This window comes from Protopterus annectens, chromosome 4.part1 (genome assembly GCF_019279795.1).
Source record: "Protopterus annectens isolate FY-2018-M chromosome 4.part1, PAN1.0, whole genome shotgun sequence".
Classification (NCBI taxonomy): domain Eukaryota; kingdom Metazoa; phylum Chordata; order Ceratodontiformes; family Protopteridae; genus Protopterus; species Protopterus annectens.
In genome coordinates, this window is record NC_056734.1 from 814,964,110 (window position 1) to 814,991,841 (window position 27,732).

Below are 27,732 nucleotides of genomic sequence, written 5' to 3' on the forward strand. Positions count from 1 at the left end.
GCAGGACTGGAATTAACTAAATGTTTAGCAGCAGTAGGATTAACGTAATTAATTAAGAGGAGTATAAAAAAATTTAAAAGAATGAGGAACTTTATGCATCTTATCTGCCTTTTTAGGGGTAGCTGGCTAATTATCAGAAAAAAATTGCAGACAGTAATACACATCCCCAAAGCTGACAGAACTGGATGAATTTGTTAAAGTTCTGGAAATTCCTTCTGTGAATCAGCTCATACTATTTTATGAGGGACTTGGAAACCTCAGTGTTCGCCCACTGGAAACACTGTGACATTCTGGAAATAGTAACAGAAAGGGACAGCAATAGTCCAAAAACTACACAAAACACCAAAAAACAGTGGACTATATATGAAGTGGCAAGACACACTTATAGCTATGTACAAACTCCCAAATGTTTTGCTATAAATGCAAATCAAGGTAAATTCACAGTGTTTTCGTCTACAAAATATCAGACTTCATCAGATACAATCAATGCTTGACACCATGCTCAATATATACCCATAAACTCTATCAATTGAACAATCAATTAAATAATTTAATAATTTTATTAATCTTCTTTTAAAAGGACCATGAAGCTAAAAACATAAATTACTGAAAATATGCATTTAAAATGCTACTAAAACTTTTTTATACAATAATGAACATTTTATTTGATGTTTGTAAACCTCTTGAGATTATAAACAAAAATGTAAAACAATTCTTATGATCAAATAAAATAAATCAAATAAATATCTGAGCTACTCATAATTTGGCCAGTTTTAATTTCAATAATGGTGTTAAGGAGATGTTATCATTGAGGCTAGGGGTTTTTTATTAGCTTGTAAGACAATTTGCTAAAATGTTTCCCTATACATCAATAAAGATTCCCATGGTCCCCCTTCTAGGGTCCTTGGACACCACTTCTACAACAAAAAAGCCATACTTGGCATTGGGACAAGTCAAAAGGTGTCTATATAATGCATTATAATTGTTTTTATTACTGATGCTATTCATGTGCTCATCAATCCTATGCTTAAGCAGCCTTTCTGACTTCCCCACATAAAAACGTTGACATACACTACACAAAACAATGTAAACTAACCCAGAAGTGTTAAACTGGAATAACATGGGGAAGCTATAACCTTGTTTCTAGTGGCAACCAAAAAGTATAGTTGTGTACACTTACCATAAATGTAGATGTCTGAGTGTATTCACTGTTGCACTCATTACATTTGGGTAATCTGCTGTCAGGTTGCCCTCAGTCGGCCTGATTAACAAAGTCTTGGGTCCTGCGTCGGTTACTGTCCCTTCTTCCAAGGGATCAGGTCGTCAGGGGTATAAAAATATGCATCCAATGCCATTATATCAGTTTTTCTTGCCCCAGATGTCAGGTACCCCCCTAATGGGGAGCAAATAAAATTAAAAAATGCAAAATATACCACCAACCAAAAGCAAATACACCAAAAAGGCTTTTAAGCATAGTAAAAGAAAAATGGAGGTATAGCCAGAGAAATGTAGGGGGCTGGAGGGAGGGTAACCAGGACTGCAACAGTGAATACACTCGAACATCTATATTTATGGTAAGTGTACACAACTATACTATGTTCTTCGTGTTTCACTGTTGCAGTCATTACATTTGGGTAGATTCCCAAAGCTATGGTTAGGAGGAGGAGTTTATACAGCATTAGGACCAGCTATAAGGCCCTGCAAGACAGCAGTGGCAAAACCAGCTCTGGATTTGGAGAAAATTGGTAAATGATAATGCTTGGTGAAAGTATGTACAGAACTCCAGGTAGCAGCTGGTAGGAACACCTCTGAGAAAAGCTGCAGAAGTAGATGCAGCCCTGGTGGAGTGAGATCTGATCCCCTAGGGGATAGGTTTTTCATGGTGCTTATAGCAGAAATGAATGCAATGGCTTATCCATTTAGGAATGGTTTGTTTTGAAATAGCCTTCCCCTCTGCCTTTGCAACAAATTCTACCAGCAATTGTTCAGATTTTTTTCGAGATTTAGTCCTGTCCAAGTAGAATCTAAGTTGTCTGTGCACATCCAAGGAATGCAGAATCCGTTCCCTTTGTTCTGCGGATTGGGAAAGAAGGTTGGCAAATGAATGGACTGATTAAGAGCCACACTGGAAACCACCTTGGGCATGAAGGATGGATTGGTCCTCACAGATGCCCTGTCTGCATTAAAGATGATGAAAGGCTCCACTGCCATAACGGCTAGCTGAAGTCATTGCTAAATGGAAGGCTGTTTTCCAAGAAAGAAATTTTAAGTCTGCAGTAGCAGCTGGCTCAAAAGGAGGTAGAGTGAGCTTCTCCAATACAAAGTTAAGGTCCCAGGCAGGGGTAGGAGCTCTCCTGGGTGGTCTCAAGTTCTTTGCCCCTCTGAGATACTGCTTGAGCAGGGGATGAGAGATGAGGGGTGGTTCTGTGTCATAGTGAGCTGAAATAGCTGAAGCATGGATTTTAATAGAGGAAAAAGACAGGCCCTTGGGAAGTATCTCAGTTAAGTATTACAAAATCTGAGGTAAATTGGGCGCTGCTGTGCTCATCCCTAAAGACTGGTTCCAAGCACAGAATCTTTTCCATTTGTCAGCATAAGATTTTCTAGTACTAGATCTTCTAGCCCCCAAAATAACATCCATCACAGGTTTGCTGAGGGATGATAAGGGTGAATTTAAGTGATTAGCCAGGCTGCAAGGTTCAATGTTGGAAGCTGAGGGTGCAGAATCTGGTTCTCCTGGTGAGACAACAATGAAGGGGTCTGAGGCAGGTGCCATGAAAATATTTGTGACACACTGCGCAGCAGGAGTGGGTACCAGTGCTGGTGTGGCCAGACTGGAGCAATCAAAATCATTCTTGGTTTGTCCTGTTTGACTTTTAGCAGACCTTTGGACAGCAGAGGCAGAGGGGGAAATGTGTAGACTGAACAACAGAGCATCCACTTTCCAGACTTCTTTGTGGGGAGTCCTTGTACAAAACTTATCCAACTGGTAGTTCTTGGGGGAGGCAAACAGATTTATGTCTGGGCTCCCCCATGTGCTTGTCAAAATGTTGAAAATCTGTGGTTCCAGTTTCCACTTGTGTGGGTCCATGAGATGTCTGCTTAGTCCATCTGCCAGTGTATTCAATTTTCCTGGCAGGAATTGAGCTTGTAGGTGCACTTGGTAGTTCAAAGCTGTGTTCCACAATGCCATGGCTAGTCTGCATAGGGGGTAAGAATGTGTACCCCCCTGCTTGTTTATGTACCACATAACCGTGGTGTTGTCCGTCTTTACCATTAGTTGTCCTGGATGAATGTAGTCCTTGAAGGCTGTCAAAGCATTCTGTACAGCTAACATTTCTTTTTGATTGATATGCAGGTGCATTTGATTTGGGTTCCATTTGCCCTGAATGCTCTTCCCTGCCAGGTGAGCCCCCCATGCATAGTCTGATGCATCTGTAGTTAGGGTTTGGGTGGCAGGGGGTAATGTGAATGGCAGTCCCTTGTTTTGGTGGCAACCTCAGCCCACCATAGGAATTCCAGGCGTAGGCAAGGTATGACAGGAATCACTGTTTCCAGGCTGTGACAATGTTGACTCCATAGACTTTTTAAGTACCACTGTAGTTTTCTCATATGCAGTCTTGCATATGAAATTAGAAGAATGCAGGAGGTCGTGAACCCCAAGGCTTGCAGTATTTGTCTTGCAGATAGCAGGGTTTTTGTGGCCACTTGTTTGAAGTAAGTTACCAAATGAATTTGCTTCTCTGGCATGAGGAAAGCCATCTGGGCAGTTATATTCAAGCTTGCACCCAGGAATGTAATCTGTTCACAGGGTACCAGTTGTGATTTCTTTTCGTTTATGGTGTACCCCAGAGACAAGTTAGAACCCTTTTTACAAACGCCAGATGATTTAGAAGTATGCCCTGGTTTTCTGCCTGAATTAGACAATCGTCCAGGTATGGATATATTTGAATATTTCTTTGCTTGCAAAATGCAATAACTAGAGCCAGGCACTTTGTGAATACCCTGGGCGCAGTAGACAAGCCAAAAGGCAGTGCAGAGAACTGATAATGCAAGTAGCCTGCTTTGAAGCATAGGTATCTTCTGCAAGATTCCCTGATTGGGATGTGCAGGTATGATTCTTTTAAATCTAGAGGTGCCAACCAGGTATCTTTGCTTAGCATAGAAAGTAACTGGTGAAGAGTCAGCATCTTGAATTTTGGAATGTTCAGAAAGGTGTTTAGAGTAGACAGGTCCAGAATTGTACGCCATGATTTGTCTTTTCTGGGTACCAGAAAGAGCCTGGAATAGAAACCTTGTCCCTTTTCCTCTTCTGGTACTGGCTGAATAGCCCCCATGTTTAATAGGGAAAGTACTTGTTTTTGAGCCTTTGCCCACTGATTTGGGGGGAGGTCTGGCAACCCGTTTGGTGTTGGCAACATGTGGAAATGAAATCTGTAACCCTGGGACATTATATTTAAAATCCATTTGTCCTGGGTTATGAGTTCCCAGTTCTTTGCATGAAGAGCAATCTTCCCCCCCAAAGGGGCAGCTGAAAGGTAAGTGCTTGGTAATTTTAAAAGTAAGTCATTGAGACTGTTTACCATAGGAGGGTGTCTTGTTATTTCCAGATTTGGAAGTGGAGCCCCCCCCCCCCCCCCCCACTGCTTAGTTCTGACAGTCCCCTGGGACTGAAACCTGGTGCTTTTGGTGTGTCTGGGTTTGGCTTGAGAGGATCTGGAAGGAGCTGGAAAAGACCAATTCTTAGTAGGCCAATGCCTACTAAGTGTTGGAGGTTGCACTTGTAAGAAATCTTTAACAGTTTGCACAGATTTAGCTTTATCTTCCATCATTTTTAGAACTTCTTCAGCCTTATTGCCAAACAGACGGTCCTGATTTAAAGGAGCATCCAACAATTTTGCTTTAACATGATCAGGCAAAGATTGCTCCTTAAGCCAAGCATGCCTTCTAAGCACAGACCCAATAGTAGCAGCCCTGCAGGAGGCCTCTAAGGAATCAAAACGATGTTGCAAAGTATGTTTTCCAACTTGTTCAGCAGAATGCAATAAATCCTGTAAATCTTTATTTTCCACACAGTCAGGAATCAACATCATTTTCTGTTTAAGCAGTGCAATAATATGCTGTTGATATTTTAACATATGTAACTGGCAGTTTAAAGCCCTGATTGACAACGTTGCATTAGTATAAACCTTCTTACCCCATCTATCCAACAGTCCTGGAGTCTCTATCAGAAGGGGTAGGATTTTTAGCAGTAGAAGCCTTAATGCCCTTGGGCCCCTGAGAAATGGTTTCTGGATCTGCAACAGGATTTTTGAAAAGGAACTTGTGGGACACAGGAACCCTGTAGTATCTGTCAGGTTTACTAGGAACCAGAGGGAATCAGGGGCCATACTGGATTCCGAAAACACATCATCAATGTCTAGTACAGGAGGTATAGCCAAGGGCCTATTGCTGAGGTAGAAGAAGGAAATCCCTAAGCCTCTTTTTTGAATCAGAAAATTCCTGACTTTTCCCAGTGGAAATGCTCCCTTAAGGTATGTAAGGTTTCCCCAAAAGAAAAATCCTCAGGAGGGGAAGCAGAGAGAATGGAATTCTCTGCATAAGTAGATATGGACAAATCCATGTCATTAGAAGAATCAGAAGAAACAGAAACCTGATCAGAAGATTCATAATCAAGCTCAGCCTTAGGCCTCTTTGGGGGGTTGACTACCCCTGATTAGAGTAATTACATCTTCATCCATTTTGATCATTTATTTTTTAGGCATAGCGGCCTGAACATGTGGCCCGGGCGTCGGTTTTTTAGACATAGATCAAGATTTAGGCCTTAGTAATGAAGGTGGAATCGATTTAATATGCAAGTCTGTAGGCCTGAATACACCCTCAGAAGCCGGTGCCTGCACAGCGGCTCTGGACACATCCAAGGAAGAGACATCTGCGGGTTCCATAGGTGAAGTCTCTCGCGGCATACCAGACTTCAAATGGGTCTCAGTAGAGGCCTGCGAATCAGACGTAGTGGGTATCATGGGCTGCAAAAGCGCCTCACTGAGCACCGTCGAATTGGTAACTGGCTTAGGAGAAGCGTTGTCGGCAGTTTTGGACCTCTGCGGCCTGTCTCTGTCTTTATCTTTGCATTTTTTCGGAATCCCGGTAGTCGGATGGCTAACCGACATTTCTGGATAATTAAACTGAGAACCAAAATATTTAGAGGCAAAAATGTACCAATGACGGATAGTGCGCTGATTAAATAAAGCACAAAACCGACAGCAAGGTACGTCATGGGCAGGGCCTAGGCAAGGAATACAGTATGAATGAAAATCTTTGTGAGGTATTTGCTTTCCACAAGTAATGCAATTAACTTTTACTGACATCGGCAAGGAGCAAGAAAAAGGTTTCCCCAACGGGGTACTTAGCTTTAAGTTGAAGACTTCGGTTCTGAAAGTCGAAAACGAAAATTTCAGGAGTCGGCCGACCGGCACTTGTGAACTGCTTCTGTTTCGGGCACCGCATGGCAAGAAAGACTGATGTAATGGTGTCAGATGCATGTTTTATACCCCTGACGACCTGATGTCATGGAAGAAGGAACAGCAACAGACGCAGGACCCAAGACTTTGTTAATCAGGCCGACTGAGGGCAACCTGCCAGCAAATTACCCAAATGTAATGACTGCAACAGTGAAACACGAAGAACATCTTCTTTCTGGATAATGTGAGCATAACACTTATATGTACCCTTTCTTTTGTATAAAAGTGAAGGTAAACAGTTTGCTCTTTCCAATAAATTTTTAATATTCTGTCCCCTTCTAAAAACTACCTTTACTGAATGTTGTTTAAGGTTAGGCAAGTCAGTCAATTCAAAAAAATTTTTGCACTCATTCTCGACTATATTTTTGATATAATAAGCATTACCACTAAAATTAGTGATAAATGCCCTAAAATAACCAATGTCATTGCCATTGAGTGCTCCACGTGTGTTTGAAAAATCAATGCCCTTGCCCAATATAGGGCTATGTTTGTCTTTCCTGCCTTGTAAAACTTCCTGTTGAATGCTGGAAATTAGGGTATTCGGGTAACCTCGTTCCAAAAACATGCCTCTCAGCAAACAGCATTCATATTGAAAATCAACCTCATCAGATCTCATGTGACTGGCAGAAACATACTGTCCTTTATAAAGTTATAAAGTAACTTACAAGCTAATAAGCCCCCTGGCCTCAATGTTAACATCTCCTTAACACCATTATTGAAATGAAGACAGGCCAAATTATGAGTTAACAAGATGTGATCCCGATCTAGCATTCAGTACATTTTAAGTAGCTCAGATATTTATTTGTTTTATTTTATTTCATCATAAGAATTGTTTTATATTTTTGTTTATAATCTCAAGAGGTTTACAAACATCAAATAAAATGTTCATTATTGTATAAAAAACTTTTTAGTAGCATTTTAAATGCATATTTTCAGTAATTTATGTTTTTAGCTTTATGGTCCTTTTAAAAGAAGATTAATCAAATTATTAAATTATTTAATTGATTGTTCAATTGATAGGGTTTATGGGTATATATTGAGCATGGTGTCAAACATTGATTGTATCTGATGAAAGTCTGATTTTTGTGGACGAAAACGCTGTGAATTTACCTTGATTTGCGTTTATATCAATAAAATTTGGGAGTTTGTACATAGGTACAAGTGTGTCGTGCCACTTCATATAGTCCGCTGTTTTTTGGTATTCTGGAAACAGTCTCAGAGAAATAGAACCCCCCCCCCCCCCCACTGGGAGAATCAGAAACTGAGGTCTCCTCTGAATCAGAAATATAAGGAGATAACCCTGTATTTGTCCCTTCATCTTCCTGTTCAGATTCAGAAACTTGAATCTCCTCAAGAAAAGAGGTATCTCCTCTTTCTTTCACCAGAAACTACTTTACAAGAAGGCTCAACAGCCTGAATTAAACCCTGAGCCAGACCCAGTAAACTATTCACTCTTAAGAAAATTTGAAGAGGAGTAGATACACGTTTAGTTTCTGTTTTTTTTTTTTTGACAGGAAAATGCAGTCAACTGTGTTAATAATGGCAGCAGTAGCTTCCCCACAGATGGGCACAACATTCTGACAAAACAGGGAAGCCTTTATTGTTGCCTCTCCCAGGACCAAAACAAGTGGTTCTCCTCTCCTTTGCCTACTAAGGGGACACTAACAGCTGCAGAAGACATGGATAACCCCAGTCCATTGGGGCTGTAGGTGCTACACCAGAGGGATCTGGCGTAAAAGGTAAGTGTTCTGAGGTACAACAAATGGCCACAGCAGAGTCACCCACTTGCAGCTTGGTCATATTGCTAGCTTGCTGTGGTGGTAAAGGCTGTTTTCTTAACTTTTTCTTTTTGTGGGTGGAAAAAGGACTGATTGTGGGGCTGGTAGATTGTTCCACAGTCAAGCAGAAAACGGTACCTCTTCCTTAGGGAAAACACAGCAGCAAAAGCCAGTAAAACTTAAAAGCCTTTATATGTCACTTTATTCCACATAAAAATACAGTAAAACGCAAGAGCGTTCTCATTTAAAAGTACAATACTGTCTTGTGACAGTCAGTTAAAACGTAGACTTCTGCCTTTAAAATAACTTTCCTGAACAGGAAAGTATTAATAAACATTTTTTTAATAAAAAAATGAAAGATTTTCTCCTAAGGGAACTTATTTGCCTGGCAAAGGAACATCACAAGCCAACCATCAATCCTTGAAAGCATCAGAGGCGTGTACTCTTTGGCGGCTGGAAAGCACTGAAGTAGTTGGTGCCAAAGCCTATTTTTTTAGTCAGCTCAACTTGAGATGACTAAAGTATGGGTGTATGGAAGGTGCCCTGTAGCTTTGGAAGCTGGCTGGCTGTTATATCGTATGCAGAATAAAAGCCATACAGCTAAGTTTACTGCATTATGGATCAATATGATGAACTCAGAATGCTTATAAAAATATTGCTAAAACAGATGTCTGTTGGAAACTCTTTAAGGCAATCAAAACATGATACACACAAAGTAAATAAGATACCATATTTCAAATGTATAGTGCTTAGTACAGTCAAACAATTGAAACTACCATCAGCTGCAAAGTGGCCATGTGAAGAACACAGGCCAGTCGATATGGAACCAGCAGGTCTCTAAGGTACGGAGGGACCAAACCGTGTACTGCACAGTACTGTAAAACAAGAACTTTATATAACCTCTGATAAGACAGGCAGCAAGTGTATGCTCCGCAGAACTGTGGTAATATGACAGTAATGCCCAGGGTACTCATCATCAACCTCGGCAGAGTTCTGAGCAACCAGTATCCAGTTATGTCCTGTAACAAAAATCCACAAGTACATAGAACTGCAACAGTAAAAATGTAAAACCAAACTCTGAATAACTGCAGTCAAGTCCTCATTTGGAAGGTGACTGTATCCCTTAGATAACATCAAGAAGACATGACCATGATAGATATTTGATCTGTAAGTGGAAACCCATCATCAAGGATAGTTCCAAAATCTCTGTCATTGCTGATGCAACTTCCAACCTATCCTCCATGTAAATAACAGGTTGTCTGAGCATATGCAGCTCCTAAACAGTGGCAAATACAGCCATGACAACTGATATGACTGCTGAACTTCACCTTATTAATACTCCTCAACTGATGGAATTGATATCTGTAGTCCAAATAATCCACCAGGGAATCTGTGACCAGCATACCTTCCTGATGGAAGGGGAGGTATAAGTACATATCATCGGCATAACAATGACAGGATACACCTCACATAAGTTCTAAAGACAGACTATACAAAGAAAACAAGTGAGGGCCGAAACTGGAACCCAAGAGAAGTGCACAGGTAAGAGGACTGGCAGATGAAGGTATAATCACAAAAAGACCTCCCTCCATCATTGACCCAAGAGGTAAGAGACAAGTCAAGCTGGGATGGCCCTCAGAGGGTAAAGGAGGTCCAGAAACAAATAATATATCAGTCTTTGGCCAGTAAGATATCTTTAATGAACCCAGAAGGGCTGTCTCTGCACTATGCCATATCCAAAATAGAGATGGAACTGGATTCAAAATAACATGTTTCCAGTGATGTGAATCAACAAGAGTGTGCACAACCTTCTCAAAAACCTTCTTAATAAGAGGGAAGTTTAAGAAATGGCAGTAACTAAGAAGAATGTCAGTGGCCTAAGGTACATAACCAGTGCCTCCTCAACAGATGACAAAATAATATCTGAATCAAGACACCAAATGGCATTACAACAGATGAACGGATCCAAGATGCCCAAGCATTTTTTTTTGGAGATGTCATACGAGTGCACATTAAAATATTCATTCAGTCTGAGCTTGTTCATTTCACATTTAAGGATATATCATCTGTACTCAAGACTTTAGCAGTCCTTCAGAGTGTTCAGAGCTCAGACTCAAACCACGATGAATCAACTATGCTACTAAGTAGACAATGCATATATGAAATGGTGTGAAGTAATCCAGGGGATATGTTAAGGCTTTCATTACATGGGAAGATAAGTTCACGTTGATCATCTATACTGGATATCGACAGAATTTGATGCAAAACAGGACCCAGTTATCTCACTGTGATATCACTCACAATTCCTGAAATTGCACTAAGGATGGTGGGATACACCTGGGAAGAAGAAAAGCAAAATGCACAATGGAATAGTGACGGTCAGGCCATGAGGCTGGCTCCACTACTAAGTCTGGTGTCATCACTGTAATAAATAGAAGTCAGACTTTAACACAGATGAAGTCTAACGTACGCCCAAAGAGACTGGTTACAAAAGGACCACCTGAGCAAAGCCAAGTTGTTTCATAATACATAGAAATTACTCTACAATATCCACAGACTCCTCTCACTCATGTACTGAAATCATTCCAAACAAGCTGATTTAGGCTATTCACAACTAAGAGGATAATGAAGTCAGTGAAATGCTGAAGGAGCATTCTCTTACTATGCAATGGATGGTAGATCCCACAGTCTGAACCTGTGTGTGTGACACAGTCCAAGGAGATGGGAATCCCTATCAGTTACTCATGTCAAATGCAGAAGTAAGAGATCATGCACAACTACACTGCCAGGTCCATCTCACTTTGGAAAATGAAAGACTGCGAAACTACGGGGGCATAACTATTGCCAAATACAGACTATAGCTGCCATCTAATCATGTCTCTATTATGAATGTGAGGTCTACAGTCTACAACAAGTTGGGAGATACTCGGGCTTGTGATGAACAGATCTCTTATCACAGCGCAGCACCATCCATAAGACCGCAGGAAATCACACCTCAGACACATGACTGCAGCAGCCATCACATATCATAAGTAGGTAAAAACAACGGGGCCCGAGCTCATGAGTCTCCATAAGAGACTGTCCCTATGTCCTCTCAGAAAGTACTACCATTTGCAAAGATGAAAATACTACATAGGCAATTTAAAGGGCAGAAAAGGGTGTAGTGCCACTATGAGGTTCCAAAAACAGATGTGTTCTAAAGCCATAATTAAAATAATGAATCAAATAAAGTTTAAGTGGTCCAATGAATAATGTATATAAATAAAAACAGTATGATGAGCAAATCAAGCAAGGGTACTAAAGCAGCTGAAATGCAAACAAGTCTGTGTATTGGACATAGTATTAACTGAGGTCCAGGAGGTGAAATAGATTCTCAAATTCCATAAGTTGTGGTGTAACACACTTCTTGATACACAGTAACCAACTAATTCAAACTACAGTACAGATGAGCACAGAGTTTTCCATAAAAACAAACCAGAGGCAAAATGGCAGCACAGACTTAACACCAATAAAAAAAAATCCACAGATGCTTTAAGATTAAGGTTGGACTTCTTTAGCCTATATCTGCCTACTGTGTGACCTTGAGCATGTCACTTTAACCAGACAGTGCTCTTGAGCACTTGAGAAATTGGACTAAACTCATCAATGGTCTTCTGGAAAGCATGCCTAGTAACTACTTATGAACCTATAAACCAAAAAACAGATGCTCAAACAACAGGGTGTGAAACAGGCACCAGACATGTATTAGATGTACAATAAGTAATTTCATTTAAGGTGGATGTTAAGATTCATAGATGATGCAGTTCTATGTGGGCAAATGTGAATTTCATACCTCAATACCACTCAGAAAAACCTAACGTGCATTGACTGGAAACAGAGGTCTGGCTGGGGGGTCAGGTTCAAAGACACATTACGAAGAAAATGTTACCTTGCAGTTAAAAAAGAAAAAAAAAAGTTCATTAAAGCAAAAATGACACTGGCTGGCTGGTAATACAGCCAGATGACATCAAGGCTGGTAGAAGACCCCCAGAGTCTAAATTAAGAACAACAGAATATGTTAAATCCCTTCAGAATCAGGCAATAACACCATATGTGCTTTCACCTCTGAAGAACTTCTACAGATTAACAGACTTAAAAAATAAATAATTAACATCTGATGCTGCTGTACACCCAAAAGCAAATTTGTCTTACTTACACCTTAACTATAGTTACTCTTTATGTATATACAAAATAACATTATATACAAGTATATTTATGTACATATATGTTGTTACTCTGTGGAGCTTGTCTCCTGGGGCTACAACTGAAAATGATCAATTCTCTAGATGGACTTTCTTGGTATATAAATGTAATAAACAAAAAAAATATGACAAACACAACCATCTTCCTTCTCTCCCTCAACAACAGAATTCCATTGCAGCAAATATTGCAAAGTTAAGCTGTGCAGGTTCAGAGATAGAAGAAGCAGCAGGTTGCTTCCATGTTTCATGCAATAAAGTGTTAAAGCAAAGCAAAATAATATAGTACAAGTTTGTGAATGCAACTAAAACTGGACTGAATGATTCAAATGGCAGGATACAGGATTGCAAACTTGCTCAGAAGCACTCCCAACTCTTCAGCACCTTGGAATGTGCAATACAGCACTAGTGTTGAACAAAGGCAGCATAAAGAACACTTGCACATTATCTCAGGCAAACCACCAAATGCAATAAAAAAACAGGAAATGAGTCTATCAGACATCACAGGAAAAGCAAGATTGTTGCAATGTTAATAAAAATACAACAGCAGTACCTAATGAGTAAATTACAAGATAAAACAGACATAACAAATTAGCAATGCAGCTAGGTTCCATCTTACTCTGCTACTCTTACTTCTTACAACTCATCACTGCTCTGGCATGATAAGCCGTAACTGCTATGGTGTAATAACCACACACTGTGATAACCTGTAACTGCTATGGTGTAATAACCACATTCTGTGATAACCCGTAACTGCTATGGCATTATGACTTGACACTGTGTTAACATGACACTGCTATGGTCTAATAAGACAGTGTGATAACATGTCACTGCTCTAGAGTGATAAACTGACACTGTGATAACATGACACTGCTATGGTCTAATAAGCACATACTGATAACCTGTAACTGCTATGGCATTATAACATGACACTGTGGCAGCCTGTCACTGCTATTATGGTGTAATAACCACACACTGTGCTAAGCCATCACTGCTATGGCATTAAGACATGACACTGTGACAACCCACCACTGCTATGATGTAATAACCACACACTGTGAAAACCCATAACTGCTACGGCACTATGATAAGGCACTGTGATAACCCATCACTGCTATAATGTAATAATCACACACTGTGTTCATAGGCTGGTTCTAGGCTGTCAGCCTATACAAGTCTAGCCATAACAATTTCCTGGATAATTCTTCCCACAATATTTACTTCCCTGGATCCCTGTCTAGCAGGGTGACTGACATGATCCCCATGGGTGAATTTCCTATCTCCCATCCAATCATCAAGGTTCCTTTTGAAGAGGGCCAAGGAGGCGTTCTGCTTGACATGTATGGGCAGTCTATTCCAGAGTATGGGGAGTCTCTGGGTCAGGAACCTATCCCACCAGCATGTTTTGTTCGTTGTGATGACAAGGTTTAGATCCCTGGAGCAAGTGGAGATTGGGATTTCTTTAAGTGGAGCATGTCCAACAGCTCAGGGTTTGACATTGCCTTGTATGTTAAGCAGAGATCACGTCTTGAGTAGACAATATGCCACAGAGTATAGCTGGAGTTTTTTTAGACTGTCAGCATAGGGCATCTGCTTTAAGCCTGTGATTCTTTTAATGAGGTATTTCTGCAGCCTTTCCAGCTGTTGCAGATGTCTTGTGAGGTACATACCAAACAGGGCGTTGTACTCTAATGGGTCTAATGAGGGATGAGTACAGTGGGACAATGACCTGCTTTTTTCTGGATGAAAAGCCCTTAGTGATGAGGTGTGCCACATAGGATTTCCTGACTGTTGTGGCTATGTGGTTATCGAAGGTGAGACCGCTGTCCACTTGTGTGTCCCTAAGTCTCTCATCACACTTTCGGTGTTTAGTGTACTGCCACCTATGTGGTAATTCATGGGTACATGTTTTTTCCCAAAGGGGATAACTATACATTTCTTGGCATTAAGATTGAGCCCATGGCTCTAGCACCAAGCATCTGTTTCTTTAAGGCCCTTTTGTGGAATATCCACATCATTTGGGGATTCAGTAATGGCTCCCAGTTTGCAGTCATCTGTGAACTTTGTTAGCCAGAGTCCCTTAGTGTTGGCTTGTATTTCAGAGTAGTAGATGCCAAACAAGAATGGTCCCAGGACTGAACCATGAGGTACTCCACTTGTCTGGAGCTGGATTTGGAGTCAGCTACTTTTACAGTCTGGGTTTGGTCAGTAAGCAAGTTGGCAACCCATCAAGTGACGTAGGGATTTATGCCCAGCTTAGTAAGTTTATCTATGACTCCAGAGTGGGGTATGATGTCGAAGGTCTTGGCAAGGTCCAGATAGGCTGTGTGCACTGCCTTACCCTTGTCCACAGCTCTGGAGACTGATTCGAAGAAGTCAATCAGGTTCAGGATACAAGATCGGCCCTTCATGAACCCAAACTGGGTGGGGTCCAGTGTTTGAAGGTTGCCAGTGTCTTTGTTTATAAGTTCCATGATAATGCGTTCCATGGCCTTGCAGATCAGGCTCATCAGACTGATGGGACGGTAGTTCCCAGGATCCAAGGTGGAGCCCCCCTTGTGTAGTGGGACAACTGCAGCTGTGCGCCACTCAGTGGGCACGGAGCCTGAGGTGAAGCTATGATTAAACATGCACTTAGGTGAGGTGCCAGTTCATTTTGTAGTTCATGTAGTACACAGCCCGGGATGTCATCTGGTCCCATGGATGCTGTAATCTTAGCTTTGGAGAGTGCGGTTTCCACCTGTGTGGCCATGATTACTGGAATTTGGCAATCTTTTGGTATTGAGATGAGCCCTTTAGGGGGTGAGAGGGGGGTGAAGTTGGCACTAAATTGATCTGCCAGGATATTGGCAATATCCTTGGGATCAGTATATTTAATGCCATTCTGTTGCAGCTCAGAGCAGATATGAGTGTTGCCATTTAGATTCTTGACATAACTATAGAATGCCTTGTGGTTGTCTTTGGAATCTTTGGCAATTTTATTTTCGTAACTAGCTTTGGAGGATTTTATGAGGGAATCTCAACTTCTTAGTGAGGCTAGTAAGGGAGTTTTTTTGCATCCTGGGATTTTCCTCTTTTCTGCAACAGTTTCTTCCTTCTGTTGTATAGTTTGTTTATGGCAGGGGACCACCAGATTGGCTTCCTTTTTTTGGAGGAGAGCGTCTTGGTTCTATTTGGGATGGCACAATTCATGCATGAGTGGATGTGTTCGTACAGTGCCTTAGTGTAGGATTCAGCAGTTGAACTTTCAGATCCCGTATGCATGGGTGTCATGAAGTTTGTCACTTCTGACTTGAGTAGCATGAAGTTGGCTTTGGAGAAGTTTTTTACAGAGGTTTCCTTACTGGGGGTGGGGTGGGGGTGGGATGTGGATGTCAAGGGTGATTTGCTTATGGTCAGACCTGACCAATGAGGGGGTGACCACTGGTGTGGAGCATCTATCTCCCATGTTGGCAATGACCAGGTCTAGGATACTGGAGCCCCTGGTGGGACAATGGATCAGTTGATCCAGGGCGTTGGAATTTATAAATTCCAAGAACTGTTGGGAAAAGATGTTGGTACCCGAGAAGTTTTCCAAGTTAATAGCAGGGTAGCTGAAATCATTAGGGTGTTTGGTTGTATCTTAATATTTTCCAGTATGTTTAGAAAGGTGTAGTGAGAATCTTGGGGCATGGTGGGGGATCTGTAGCAAGCTACAATTTGGATTGCAGTCTTACCTAGTGTTAGTTGCACCTGGAGATTTTCAGATGCATTGTGTTGAGCAACTAGCCTGTAGGTGTGAATATCCTTGCTGAATATGGACACTCCTCCTTTAGTGTTTTGGTCATGGTTTGGTGGCCGAAAAGTGTGGTAAGAGTTGTAGCCTGGTATTGCAGGGGTGGTCTCTGGAGCGTTGAACCAGGTCTCAGTTACTGCACAGATATCGATGTTCTCCATTTTTAGGAGTGCCTCGAGAGAGTGCATTTTGAGGTTTAGACTTCTAGCATTGAGCAGCATTACCTTCAGATTTTGCATGCTTGTATCTGTTACGGTGGTGGTTTTGTCCTTTGAACCTTGCCTAAAAAAGGCACTATAGGGGTGGCAAGAGCTTTAGCCAGTAATCTGAATCCTAGAGGTGACAGGTGCAGACCATCTCTGGCAAAGCATTGTTGTTTGTCGATCATGTCTTCCCAGGCACAGAAGCTTAGCCAATTGTTGAAGTTGTGTGTTAAACCACAACTGCTATGGCATTATGATTATGACATGACACTGATAACCCATTACTGCTATGGTCTAAAACAACACAATGTGATAACATGTCACAACTCTAGATCAATAACACATCTGCTATAAATAATAATCAGACACTCTGATAACCCATCTTTGCTAGGCCTGATGACCAAACACTGTGCTAACACATAACTGCTACGATATGATGACCGGACACTGTAGTAACACATCACTGATGTTGTGTGATGCTTGACATTGTGACAATGCATCATTACAGCATTGTGCTGACCTGATGCCATAAAAAGTACAGTTTTGTACCTACCATAAATGTAGATGTCCGAACTGGATAGCATCTGCAGTCATAACAACTGGGTTGTCCTGTCGTCAGGCAGCCCTGCAGTCGGCCGGATTCCAAAGTCCGGGTCCGGCTTCGGCTGATGTCGCACTTCACCCGACGTCATCTCTGCTGGCCTCCGGGTATAAAGGCATCAGCCGACGCCATTTTCTTCAGTGTTTCTTGCCCCAGATGCCAGTTGCCCTTCCTGGAAGGCTAATTTTTGGATAAATGCCAATGTTTCCAAAAGGATAGAAGGCAAACTCAGAAAATAAGCATATATGTACATATATACAAACAAATACACCATAAAAGACTCCCCCCACTAGCTAGCTATTAGGAGGGTAAATACCCTAGGAGTACCACAGAGGGGAAGGAGGGAGGGTAATCCTGACTGCAGATGCTATCCAGTTCGGACATCTACATTTATGGTAGGTACAAAACTGTACTATGTCCTTCATGGATGCATCTGCAGTCATAACAACTGGGTAGAATACCATAGCCAACTAAGGGAGGAGGAAAATTTTAGATATGGTGTGGTTAGGATCCCTTGCAGCACAGCAGTGGCAAACCCTGCTCGGGATCTGGAGTACAATGGTAAGTTATAATGCTTGGCAAATGTATGCACGGAGGTCCAAGTAGCCGCCTCAATAATGTCCTTGGTTGCCACACCTCGAAGGAAGGCTGTGGTAGTGGCTGTTGCCCTTGTAGAATGAGGCCTTATGTTCTGTGGAATTGGTTTTCCATGGAAGGAGTAACAGAACCGTATGCAATTTCCTATCCATTTGGAGATTGTCTGTTTGGAAATTGCTTTTCCTTCCCTTCCTGTTGCATAGGCTACAAAAAGCTGGTCAGTTTTTCTGCTACTTTTTTTCTGTCCAGGTAGTAGCGTAACTGTCTATGGACATCTAAGGAATGCAGCATTCTTTCCCTCTGTTTTGTGGGTTGGGAAAGAAGGTAGGTAGGTGGATTGCCTGGTTTAAAGACACTCTGGATATCACCTTAGGCATAAACGTAGGATTAGTCCTCATGGACACTCTATCTTGGTGGAAGATTAGGAAGGGCTGTACCGCCATTAGGGCCTGAAGTTCAGAGACCCTCCTTGCTGAGGTTATTGCCAGTAGGAAAGCAGTTTTCCACGATAGATGCTGTAGGTCCGCTGTAGCTGCTGGTTCAAAAGGTGCGAGTGTCAATTTTTCTAGCACAAAGTTCAAATCCCAAGCTGGCAATGGTGGTTTCCTTGGAGGTTTTACATTCTTGATTCCTCTGAGGAACTGCCTGAGTAAAGGGTGTGAAAAGACAGGTGGATCAAAGCTGTATTCTGCTGAAATAGCTGATGCATGTATCTTGATGGAGGAATAGGACAGGCCTGTATGTAGAAGCTCTGCCAGATACTCCAGAATGTTAGCCATATCTATAATTGACACATCTTTTCCTCTTTCAGTGCTCCAAATGACAAACCTTTTCCATTTTCCTGCATAGTTCCTTCTTGTTGAAGGTCTGCGGGCTTCAAGGATAATGTCTTTAACCCTTTGGGAAAGTTCTGGGTTAGTTGCTGCTATGTGATGTTCCATGCAGTCAGTTGCAACGTTTTAGGTTTGGATGTATGATGCTGTAGTTGTTCTGAGTTAACATCAAAGGCATCAGGGTATTGGCCACATGTTGTGCGAGACATGCTCCTCAGTAATGGGTACCAGTGTTGTCTTGGCCAGTTTGGAGCTATCAGGGTTATCCTTGGACGTTCCTCCTTGATTTTTAGTAATACCTTGTGTATCAAGGAAGAGGTGGAAATGCATATGCTGTTAGACCTTTCCAGCTGAAGGAGAGCGAATCCACTTTCCATGCAAGTGGGTGGAATGTCCTTGTGCAGAATTTTTTGAGTTGGTGATTGAGGGGAAGCGAATAGATCTATCTGTGGTCTTCCCCATTTCTTTGAGATGGTCTTGAAGATGTCCGGGTGTAGCATCCATTCGTGGGCATCCGATGTGGTTCTGCTCAATATGTCTGCTAGAGTATTGTCCTTTCGCGGTACAAATATTCCCTGTAAGTGGATGTTGTAGCGGAGTGCCAGGTCCCAAAGCGCCAAAGACATTCTGCATAGGGGGTATGAATGAGTGCCTCCTGCTTGTTGATGTACCACATGACTGTGGTGTTGTCTGTCCTTATCATCAAATGGCCCTCTTTTAGAAATGGTCTGAAATTTTGGATTGCCAGTTTTACTGCCAGCATTTCTTTTAGGTTGATGTGCAGGTGGAGTTGATCCTCGTCCACAATCCTTGTGCGCATTTGTCCAGCATGTGAGCCCCCATCCAAGGTCTGAGGCGTCTGTTGTGATGGTTTGGCTTGCTTGATAGCTGTGAAAGGGTAGGCCGGGTTTGACTGGCATGCTTGTGCCCACCATAGGAACTCCTGTTTTAGGCATGGGATTAGTGGAATTTCTGCTTCTAGGCTGTGCCTGTGTTGGGACCATAAATTCCTTAGGTACCACTGTAGTTTTCTCATATGTAGTCTGGCATGTGGAACCAAGATTATGCATGATGCCATGTAGCCCAAGGCCTGCAGGACTTTTCTTGCTGTTAACTTGTTCTGTTTTGTTAGAGCCAAGAAGTAAAGAGGGAGTTCTTTTTGTTTTCTGCAGTTAGGAATGCCATTTGTTTTACAGTGTCCAGTTCAGCCCAGGAATGTCCTTGTTTGGGATGGTATCAGCCTTGACTTTTGTAAATTGACTGTGTATCCCAGTGCTTGTAGCAAGTAAATGACCCTTTGTAAATCTGTTGTCAGCTTGCTTTTGTTGTCCCCTTGTAGCAGGCAGTCGTCCAGGTATGGATAAATTTGGATTCCCTGTAGTCTGCAGTGGGCGATTACTGATGCCAGGCATTTTGTGAATACTCTGGGCAGTAGATAAGCCAAAGGGCAATGCTGAGAATTGATAATGCTCTGATCCTGCAAGAAATCTGAGGTATCTTCTGCAAATTGGTCGAATGGGGACGTGCAGGTATGCCTCCTTGAGATCTAGAGTTACCAGCCAACACTCCTTGCCCAGCATGGGAAGAAGTTGCTGTAGGGTCAGCATTTTGAATTTTGGGACAATGATGTATGTATTTAATGTGGACAGGTCGAGAATAGGTCTCCAACTTTTTTCCTTTCTTGGAACTAGGAATAGTCTGGAGTAAAATCCTTTGCCTTGTTCTGTTATTGGCACTCTTTCCACAGCTCTCAATTGCATTATCTGCTGTAGAGCTTCTGTTTTTTGATTTGGAGGCAGGTTTGGCATTCCTCTTTTGACTGGTAAAGTGTGAAAGTGGAACCGGTAACCTTGGTCTATGGTTTGCAAAATCCACTTGTCTTTTGTGATGTAGTGCCAGTTTTTCGAAAATAAGGCTAATTTTCCGCCTAATGGAGCTGCTATTTGTTCCCTGGTAGGCGGATGTAGAGTTAAGTCACTGTGATTGTGCTGTTGTAGTGGTAGTGGCTGAGTCTGTGCCTCTGTTATTACCTTGCCACTGTCGTCCTCTGTAGGCACCTCCTCTGGATTGGTTTCTGCCTCTGGAACGTCTATTCCTGCCCCTTTGGGATCTTGTGGAATCAGGAAAGGACCAATTTTTGGCAGGCCAGTTCCTGCTAAACCTTGGGGCTGAACCTGCAAGAAATCTTTAACCGTTTGAACAGATTTTGCCTTTTCTTCCATTTTCTTCATTACCTGCTGGGCAGGTGTACCAAACAAACTGGTCTTATCCATAGGAGCATCTAATAACTTAGCTTTAACATGATCCGCTAAGACTTGTTCCTTCAGCCATGCATGTCTTCTTATCACTGTGCCAGTCATGGCTGATCTAAATGAAGCCTCCAGTGCATCATAGCCACATTTTAAGGAATGGTTACTAACCTGTTGTATGTTATTTACCATTTCTAATACATATTTCTTATCTATAGAGTCATCAGAGGATAGTTTTTTAGTTAACTGATCCAGCATAAACTCTTGGTATTGTATCATGTGAAACTGACAGTTTAAAGCTCTAGCTGAGAGAGTAGCTGAGGTATAAACTTTTTTGCCCCATCTGTCTAAAGACCTGGCTTCCCTTTCAGAAGGAATAGGGTTTTTTGCTGTGGTCGAGGCTACTGCCTTAGGCCCTTGGGATATAGTTTCGGGGTCTGCAAGTGGGGCCTTGTAAAGGTGATGATGCGTGTCTGGTACCCTGTAAAATCTGTCTGGTTTGGCAGGGGCTGGAGGTAAGGAATCTGGTGCAGAGCAGACATCATTAAAGGCAGCGTCCACAACAGAGAGGACAGGAGGTATAGCTAAGGGCCTGTGTTGTGGAAGATGCAGAAAAGTCCTAAGTCTTTTTCTGGAATCAGAGAAATCCTGTTGCTGCCATTGGAATTGTTCTCGCATGGCATGTAAGGTTTCCCCAAAGGAGAATTCTTCTGGTGGAGAAGCAGCTGGAATGGATTCTTCAGCATCTGAGTCTTCATAATTGGAGAAAGGAGCCTCTGGCTGGTCTGTAATATCTGAGTCATCCGCAGAATCATCAGAGGATACAGGCTCGGGGGGCTCTGCCCTAGGTCTCTTCTCTGGGGGCTGAGAGGCCCTGTCTGGGTGAGATTGAGATCCCCTGATTAAGGATATTAAATCTTCTGCCAGAGTAAGCATTTGTGAATAGAAGTAGGCCTGGTTGAGGGGGGTTTAACAGGCACTGATTTAGTAGACTTGGCTGCTTTAGCCCTGGCAAAGGCCTTAATGGACATGGCTGCAGGAGGCCTAGCAGCACCACGTGCTGGGGTAGAGACATCCAAAGGGATGGTGTCTGATAATTCACTAGAAGCCACTGTTTTCAGAGGCCGATTCAAGTAAGGTAGTAGGAACCTCAGAAGTAGTCAAAGATTCAGCTGTGCTTTGATCAGTTTTCTCGGTTTCGGCCGAAACCGAGACACTCGCGGTTTGCTTCGCCATGGTTTCGGCCGAAACCGTGGACCGCGAGTGTCAGTCTTTTTCTTTGCGTTTCTTAACAATTTGGGTAGTCGGAGGATCCGACGGCATAATGTACGCAAATTCTGAACCGAAAAACTGTTCAGCAAACTCCGACCGACGCCTAAGCGTTCGTCGGTTGAAGGAAGCACAGGCCGAACAGGCTGCTACGTCGTGGTCTGGGCCTAAACAAGGCAAACAGTAAGAGTGGAAATCTTTATGAGGTATTTGTTTCCCACAAGTTAAACAGTTACTGACTTTTTCTGACATCGGCTGAGGCAAGAAAGAGTCCCCAACGGGGTACTTAGCTTTTAGAAGTCTTCGAAGTAGTATTCGGTAGTAGAAATCTCTGGATCCGACCGACCGGCACTTGCGAACAGCTTCTGCTTCGGGCGCCACGCAGCAAGAAAGACTGAAGAAAATGGCGTCGGCTGATGCCTTTATACCCGGAGGCCAGCAGAGATGACGTCGGGTGAAGTGCGACATCAGCCGAAGCCGGACCCGGACTTTGGAATCCGGCCGACTGCAGGGCTGCCTGACGACAGGACAACCCAGTTGTTATGACTGCAGATGCATCCATGAAGGACATCTGTATCACAGTCACAAGTAGCATGATTCAATGCAGTCACACACACATATCACTGCTGCTACCTGATGGCCAACTTTATCACAACAGCACACTGAATGTGCAAACAGAAGTCAAAGTATAAACTGCCAAATCAAAGTTCATCAAAATGAACTCTAGAAAATCAGGGTTACTACATTACTAAAAGGTGTTTCTGTAGAGGGTAAGGGTTGCTGTCTTCTTTGGGACTGAGCAACTTTGAAGTAATTGTTGTTACGTTAGAAGTGTATCTGGGGATGGGGATAAAGAGACTTTTCACACATCCTCATGAAAACACAACTGACTAAGATAACAGTTCTGATTTTAATGAAATGCTGATTTGATCATTTTGTCCCCTAAAAACCCAGATTTGGCACTTTGCTCACTGATGTTTTAAAGTGGACTTGAGACATTACTGTTAGCATATAATGACCTGACAATTTGTTGGCACACCACTGCTGAGATGTGATAAGTCAGCTCTGGTGTTAAGAGGGGTATAAAGCTCAGACCACACCCCAAGTTACCTGGGTTCAATTAGTGGCTCTGGCATCTGACAGAGCTGTCAGGAAAGACAGATGGGCCCATGTGGGGGAGGCTGTAGGGTGGAGCGGGCCATCTACTGCCACAATCACTCAGAGGTGAAGTACAGTCAAAAATAATCAGCTTGGGGGCAGGCAATAGGCTCACTAAGCCACCACCTGGTGGTAACTTTCAACACAGGTGTGCAAAAAACTTGCACATGCATGAGGAACACATTGGGTCTCTTAGTGCTGATGTAGCTCACATGATTCCCCCACACAGTGGATGCATCAGCCCATTATAAATGCTCTTCATTGTCGAACTGCCTGAAAGGGCATAAAGTACCCTTATGGCTGCCTGAAAGATGGCTTCTTTTGGAAAACTCTTGCTCTGGTGCTGGGTAGAATCTCCGATGCATGGCAATAAATAGGCTGTAACAGATTCACAGCAGCCTTGATGGCTGACAATCACAGGGACAAAAAGCATATTTAAAAAAAAAGTACCACTGAGGTGTAATGAAGCATCATGGTTGCAAAGTGTGAGCCAGATACTAACGAGAAGCATCAGTGCAGTGATGTGATGCAGTACTATGACAAAGTGTGATGGCCTGACACCATAAGCTTCACTGCTGTGGCAGGATGACCTGGCACTGTGATGACATAGCAATGCTACAGTATGATGGCCTAAGAATTTGAAAATGCATCACTGCTGTGATGTGGAGACCTGAAGCACTATGATGACTTATCCCTACAGAATCTTGCACTACTCTCAACTTCAAGTATTCAAGATGAGGAGGAAAAAAAAAAAAAAAAAAAAAAAAAAAAAAAAAAAAAACTTTTCTTTTAAACTGTATCAACACACTTTAAACCTGTCCACAAATGCAATACAGAAATTAAATGATGGCATTACAGACAACAAGAAATGGCATCTGCCAATTGTACCTTGTAAAGCTTTGTGTGCCTATGGCACCTGCACCCTTCAACCCACTATCTATGCCTTGATATCCTTGTTGTGGTATGAGAACCCAATATATGATGATGAATTGCAGCTGTGGTGTGATGATATGACATAGTTATTACATATGATGCTGTGTGATGACAAGGCATCATGAAGAAGCATCAATTCTGCCCTGTGATGACCTGACACTATGATGGTGCATCCCTGTCTCTGCACTATGAGCTGACACTACAATTACATAAATGCTGCAGGGTGATGACCTCACTCTTTGATGATGCATCACTGCTGCTGTGATGACCTGACAATGTAATGTGGCATCACTGCTGTGGTATGATGAACTAAATGAGAATCACTGCTGCCATGTGACATCACATCACTGCCACAGTGTAATGAAAAAGCAATGTGATATCTCCATTATTTGCTGTGGTGTGACATCTGACACAGGGAACTTGTTATAGAATATCAGTGCAGAATGGTTTATCTCCTTCAAACTGGCTTTAAACATTCAATGCACCACTTCAGGGATTATGGCCAGAGGGTGGCCCTCTGCAGGATGCGTGTCTCTCTCTGTCTACACTGAAGTAAAATTACTGGATTATCAAAACAGACCCAGTGTAAAAGCAGAGAGTTAACAGACATTGCTACTTTTAACAAAATACTGGGGATAAAGGTGAACATTTCATCAGTGCTTTCTAGATTTTTTAAAAATGATAAATGAAGCAGTAGATAGGTGACAATTACACTTTCACTTACCATCAGAATCTGTACTATTTAAAGCTGTAGGAGGAAGGACAGACACTTTGCAAATTCCAAGTGGGCATTTTTGGGGTAGCAATTCCTTGCAGGCTGTGTGCACCTAAACAGAGGGGAAGGGGGGAGAATGTTAATTATCTTTTCACAATATGATTGTGTAAGTTAGAAACTATGACTTAGTTCTCCTTCAAAAGCAAACACATTACACAGAAAGCTCTAAGTACATTATACTGTCCACCAACTCAATAAACTCCAACAGCAACTTCTGAAAACACAAAAAAAAAAACTGAAAAAACAAAAAGCAAAAATCCACACCAAACAGGAACCCCAGTGACACCAACGAATAAATATCCAAAGACACCAACGAATAAATATCCAAATAACTATATACCTCAGTCAGTGTTTTTGGACAAAAAAAAAACTACTGTGACCACATGGTTACAAAGTCTGGTGATGAGACCAGTGCTGTCTACACTCATGAAATCTGGTCAGATACATCATATTATTTTTTTATACAGTCTGCCCTCTCAGGTTCTCTTTATCGCAGCACAGGACAAGTCCAGTCCTACAAGTACTCAGCATTTCCTCATTCATGTTGACTGATACTTAATTTTGTCTAGGGCATCCCTCAGAAAAATCTTCCTCCTGAAGTGAACAGTACTTGTCTGATAATGACTTAATGAAGCGTTAACATTTTTTTTTTCAGGAGTACAAACTGCACCATCATCTCAGAAATTGCAAGAGGAGGCATCCATGGCCAAATTTTCCCTTGCTAAGAACTTCTATAACTACCAGCCAAGGCCTTATGAAAAAATATTTACAGACACAGTAACAGACTTGGTCAAAGAAAGAATATACTGCTGATGGTTATAGCTCAGAGAAGATCAAAAATATCTGTCATGTACTCAAAGCATCACATGACATGGCCATCTTTTTCTTTAAAAAATCAACAAATAGCACAGGAGTAAACCAAGGCTGAAAAAACAATCCACATCAATGAAAATGCACAATATTCAAAGTAGCAGGCTCCACAGGAATCCAGGAAATAGCAATTTTAAAAAAGAGCAAATCGATTTATTCAGATATAAAACTGGCAAGCGCTTTCACCCAACAGGGCTTCTTCAGACCAAATACATCTCTACTAAAACAACACAACAATATATATACCTGTTAAACTAATCAGGACTATGACATCACATCCTGTCCTTATATATATATAAACATAAGGGTTGGGAGGGTGGCCTAATGGTTAAGGTGTTTGCCTTACAAACACAAGGTGCAGGGTTTGAGTCTCACAAGGGATAATTGGCTAGGCTTACAATGGCTCGCAAGGGCAGTTAGCTTAGTACTAACCTATGAACCTATGAACCTAAGAATACATATATATATATATATATATATATATATATATATATATATATATATATATATATGTAAAACATATAGGGTGGCCTAATGGTTAAGGTGTTTGCCTTACAAATACAAGGTGCAGGGTATAATTGGCTAGGCTTAAAGTGGCTCGCAAGGGCAGTTAGCTTAGTACTAATCTATGAAACTATCTATGAACCTATAAAAATATAAATGTATATAAAACTATATACTAATTTCAACAATCTATAAAAAGCAAGATGGTAAAAAAAAATTCATTCACAATAATTTCTTTGAAAATAGTAATACTTCGTATAAAAAATACATACCATGAAAAATTCTAATATAACCTTATATAAGGAATCATCTAACCTTTAATTTCCTATTCTTTAACATAGGTCCGGTAGGCATTTTATCGTTCAAGCCTGATTTCTGACCAGCCCTCAACCTGATCATCCACTTCAACTCACACTTTTCAGTATAATTCCGGACATCTCCACCCCTAATGCTAGGTGTATTGACCTGTAAAACTAAAGACTTAAAACTATGCTGTTCATGTTTTATTTATTGACTGATTGTGTTTTCCTGCGGTGGTGGTGCTGCGGTAGCGTTGTCGCCTCACAGTAAGACGTTGTCCTGTTCGATTCTCAGCTAAAGCGTCTTCTGTGTGGAGGCATGCATGAATGGGCGTACCTTCGTTGAAGGATGTGCGTCAGAGCTGACAACTCGGCACGTAAAAATCTACTGTCAATCATTAGCGGACTAGAGTTCCGTTGTGGCGACCCCTAACCGGGAAAAGCCGAAAGATACAACAACTGATTGATTGTGTTTGTTAACCAGAGTAGAGCACCAATCCTCTTCGACTATTTTCAGACTCAGCCCTGGAGAATCAAACGCAGGAAACCAATAACCACATGACAACACAAGTTACACAACCTAGCAGTAAACAACATTAAATATTTCAAACACTGTTTCAAAACAGTAAAAAGTAACGTAACATGTTTGAAATACAGGACAAAGTATATGTGACACAACATAGGTCAACAGTTGCCTAATGTGTACAGTATACCACAATACACAGAGTGTCTGTCCTTTTGAGAAATACAGCAGAAATCACTGTCACTAAACCTGAACATGGAAAAATATTTATTTTTGATGGGGAGTAAGAATACTGCAGTTGCTGGAGGACTTTAAAGAGTATATCTCAGGGCTTAATGCTGCCAAGCTGAATTTATGAGAGGAAGTAGAAGCAGGTGAGGAGGTTATGAAAGTATATTCTCCTGGAAGAAATGATGAAGTCCACTGCTGAAGAACCACAAGTTATAGTAGTAGTATCTGCTTCTGTAAAAGTCACCTCAAAATAAGATCACTATGTACAGCCTAGAAAGTGTACTGCTGTTCCTCTTCAATCACAGTTCTGAAAAAAATATTGTGCTGCACAGCATAAAAAAACTCTAGACAGCATAAGCATCAAGCCTCCAATGT

General features: G+C 41.8%; 1 protein-coding gene across 1 annotated transcript in view; it reads right to left on the bottom strand.

The window, feature by feature from the left end:
• DGKD (diacylglycerol kinase delta) overlaps positions 1-27,732 on the bottom strand; it is a 1,200,459-nt gene that overhangs the window by 382,862 nt on the left and 789,865 nt on the right. The window contains exon 8 of the mRNA XM_044070581.1: positions 24,880-24,982. Coding sequence (XP_043926516.1) covers positions 24,880-24,982 — 103 coding nt within the window. The remainder of the gene's footprint in view (positions 1-24,879; positions 24,983-27,732) is intronic.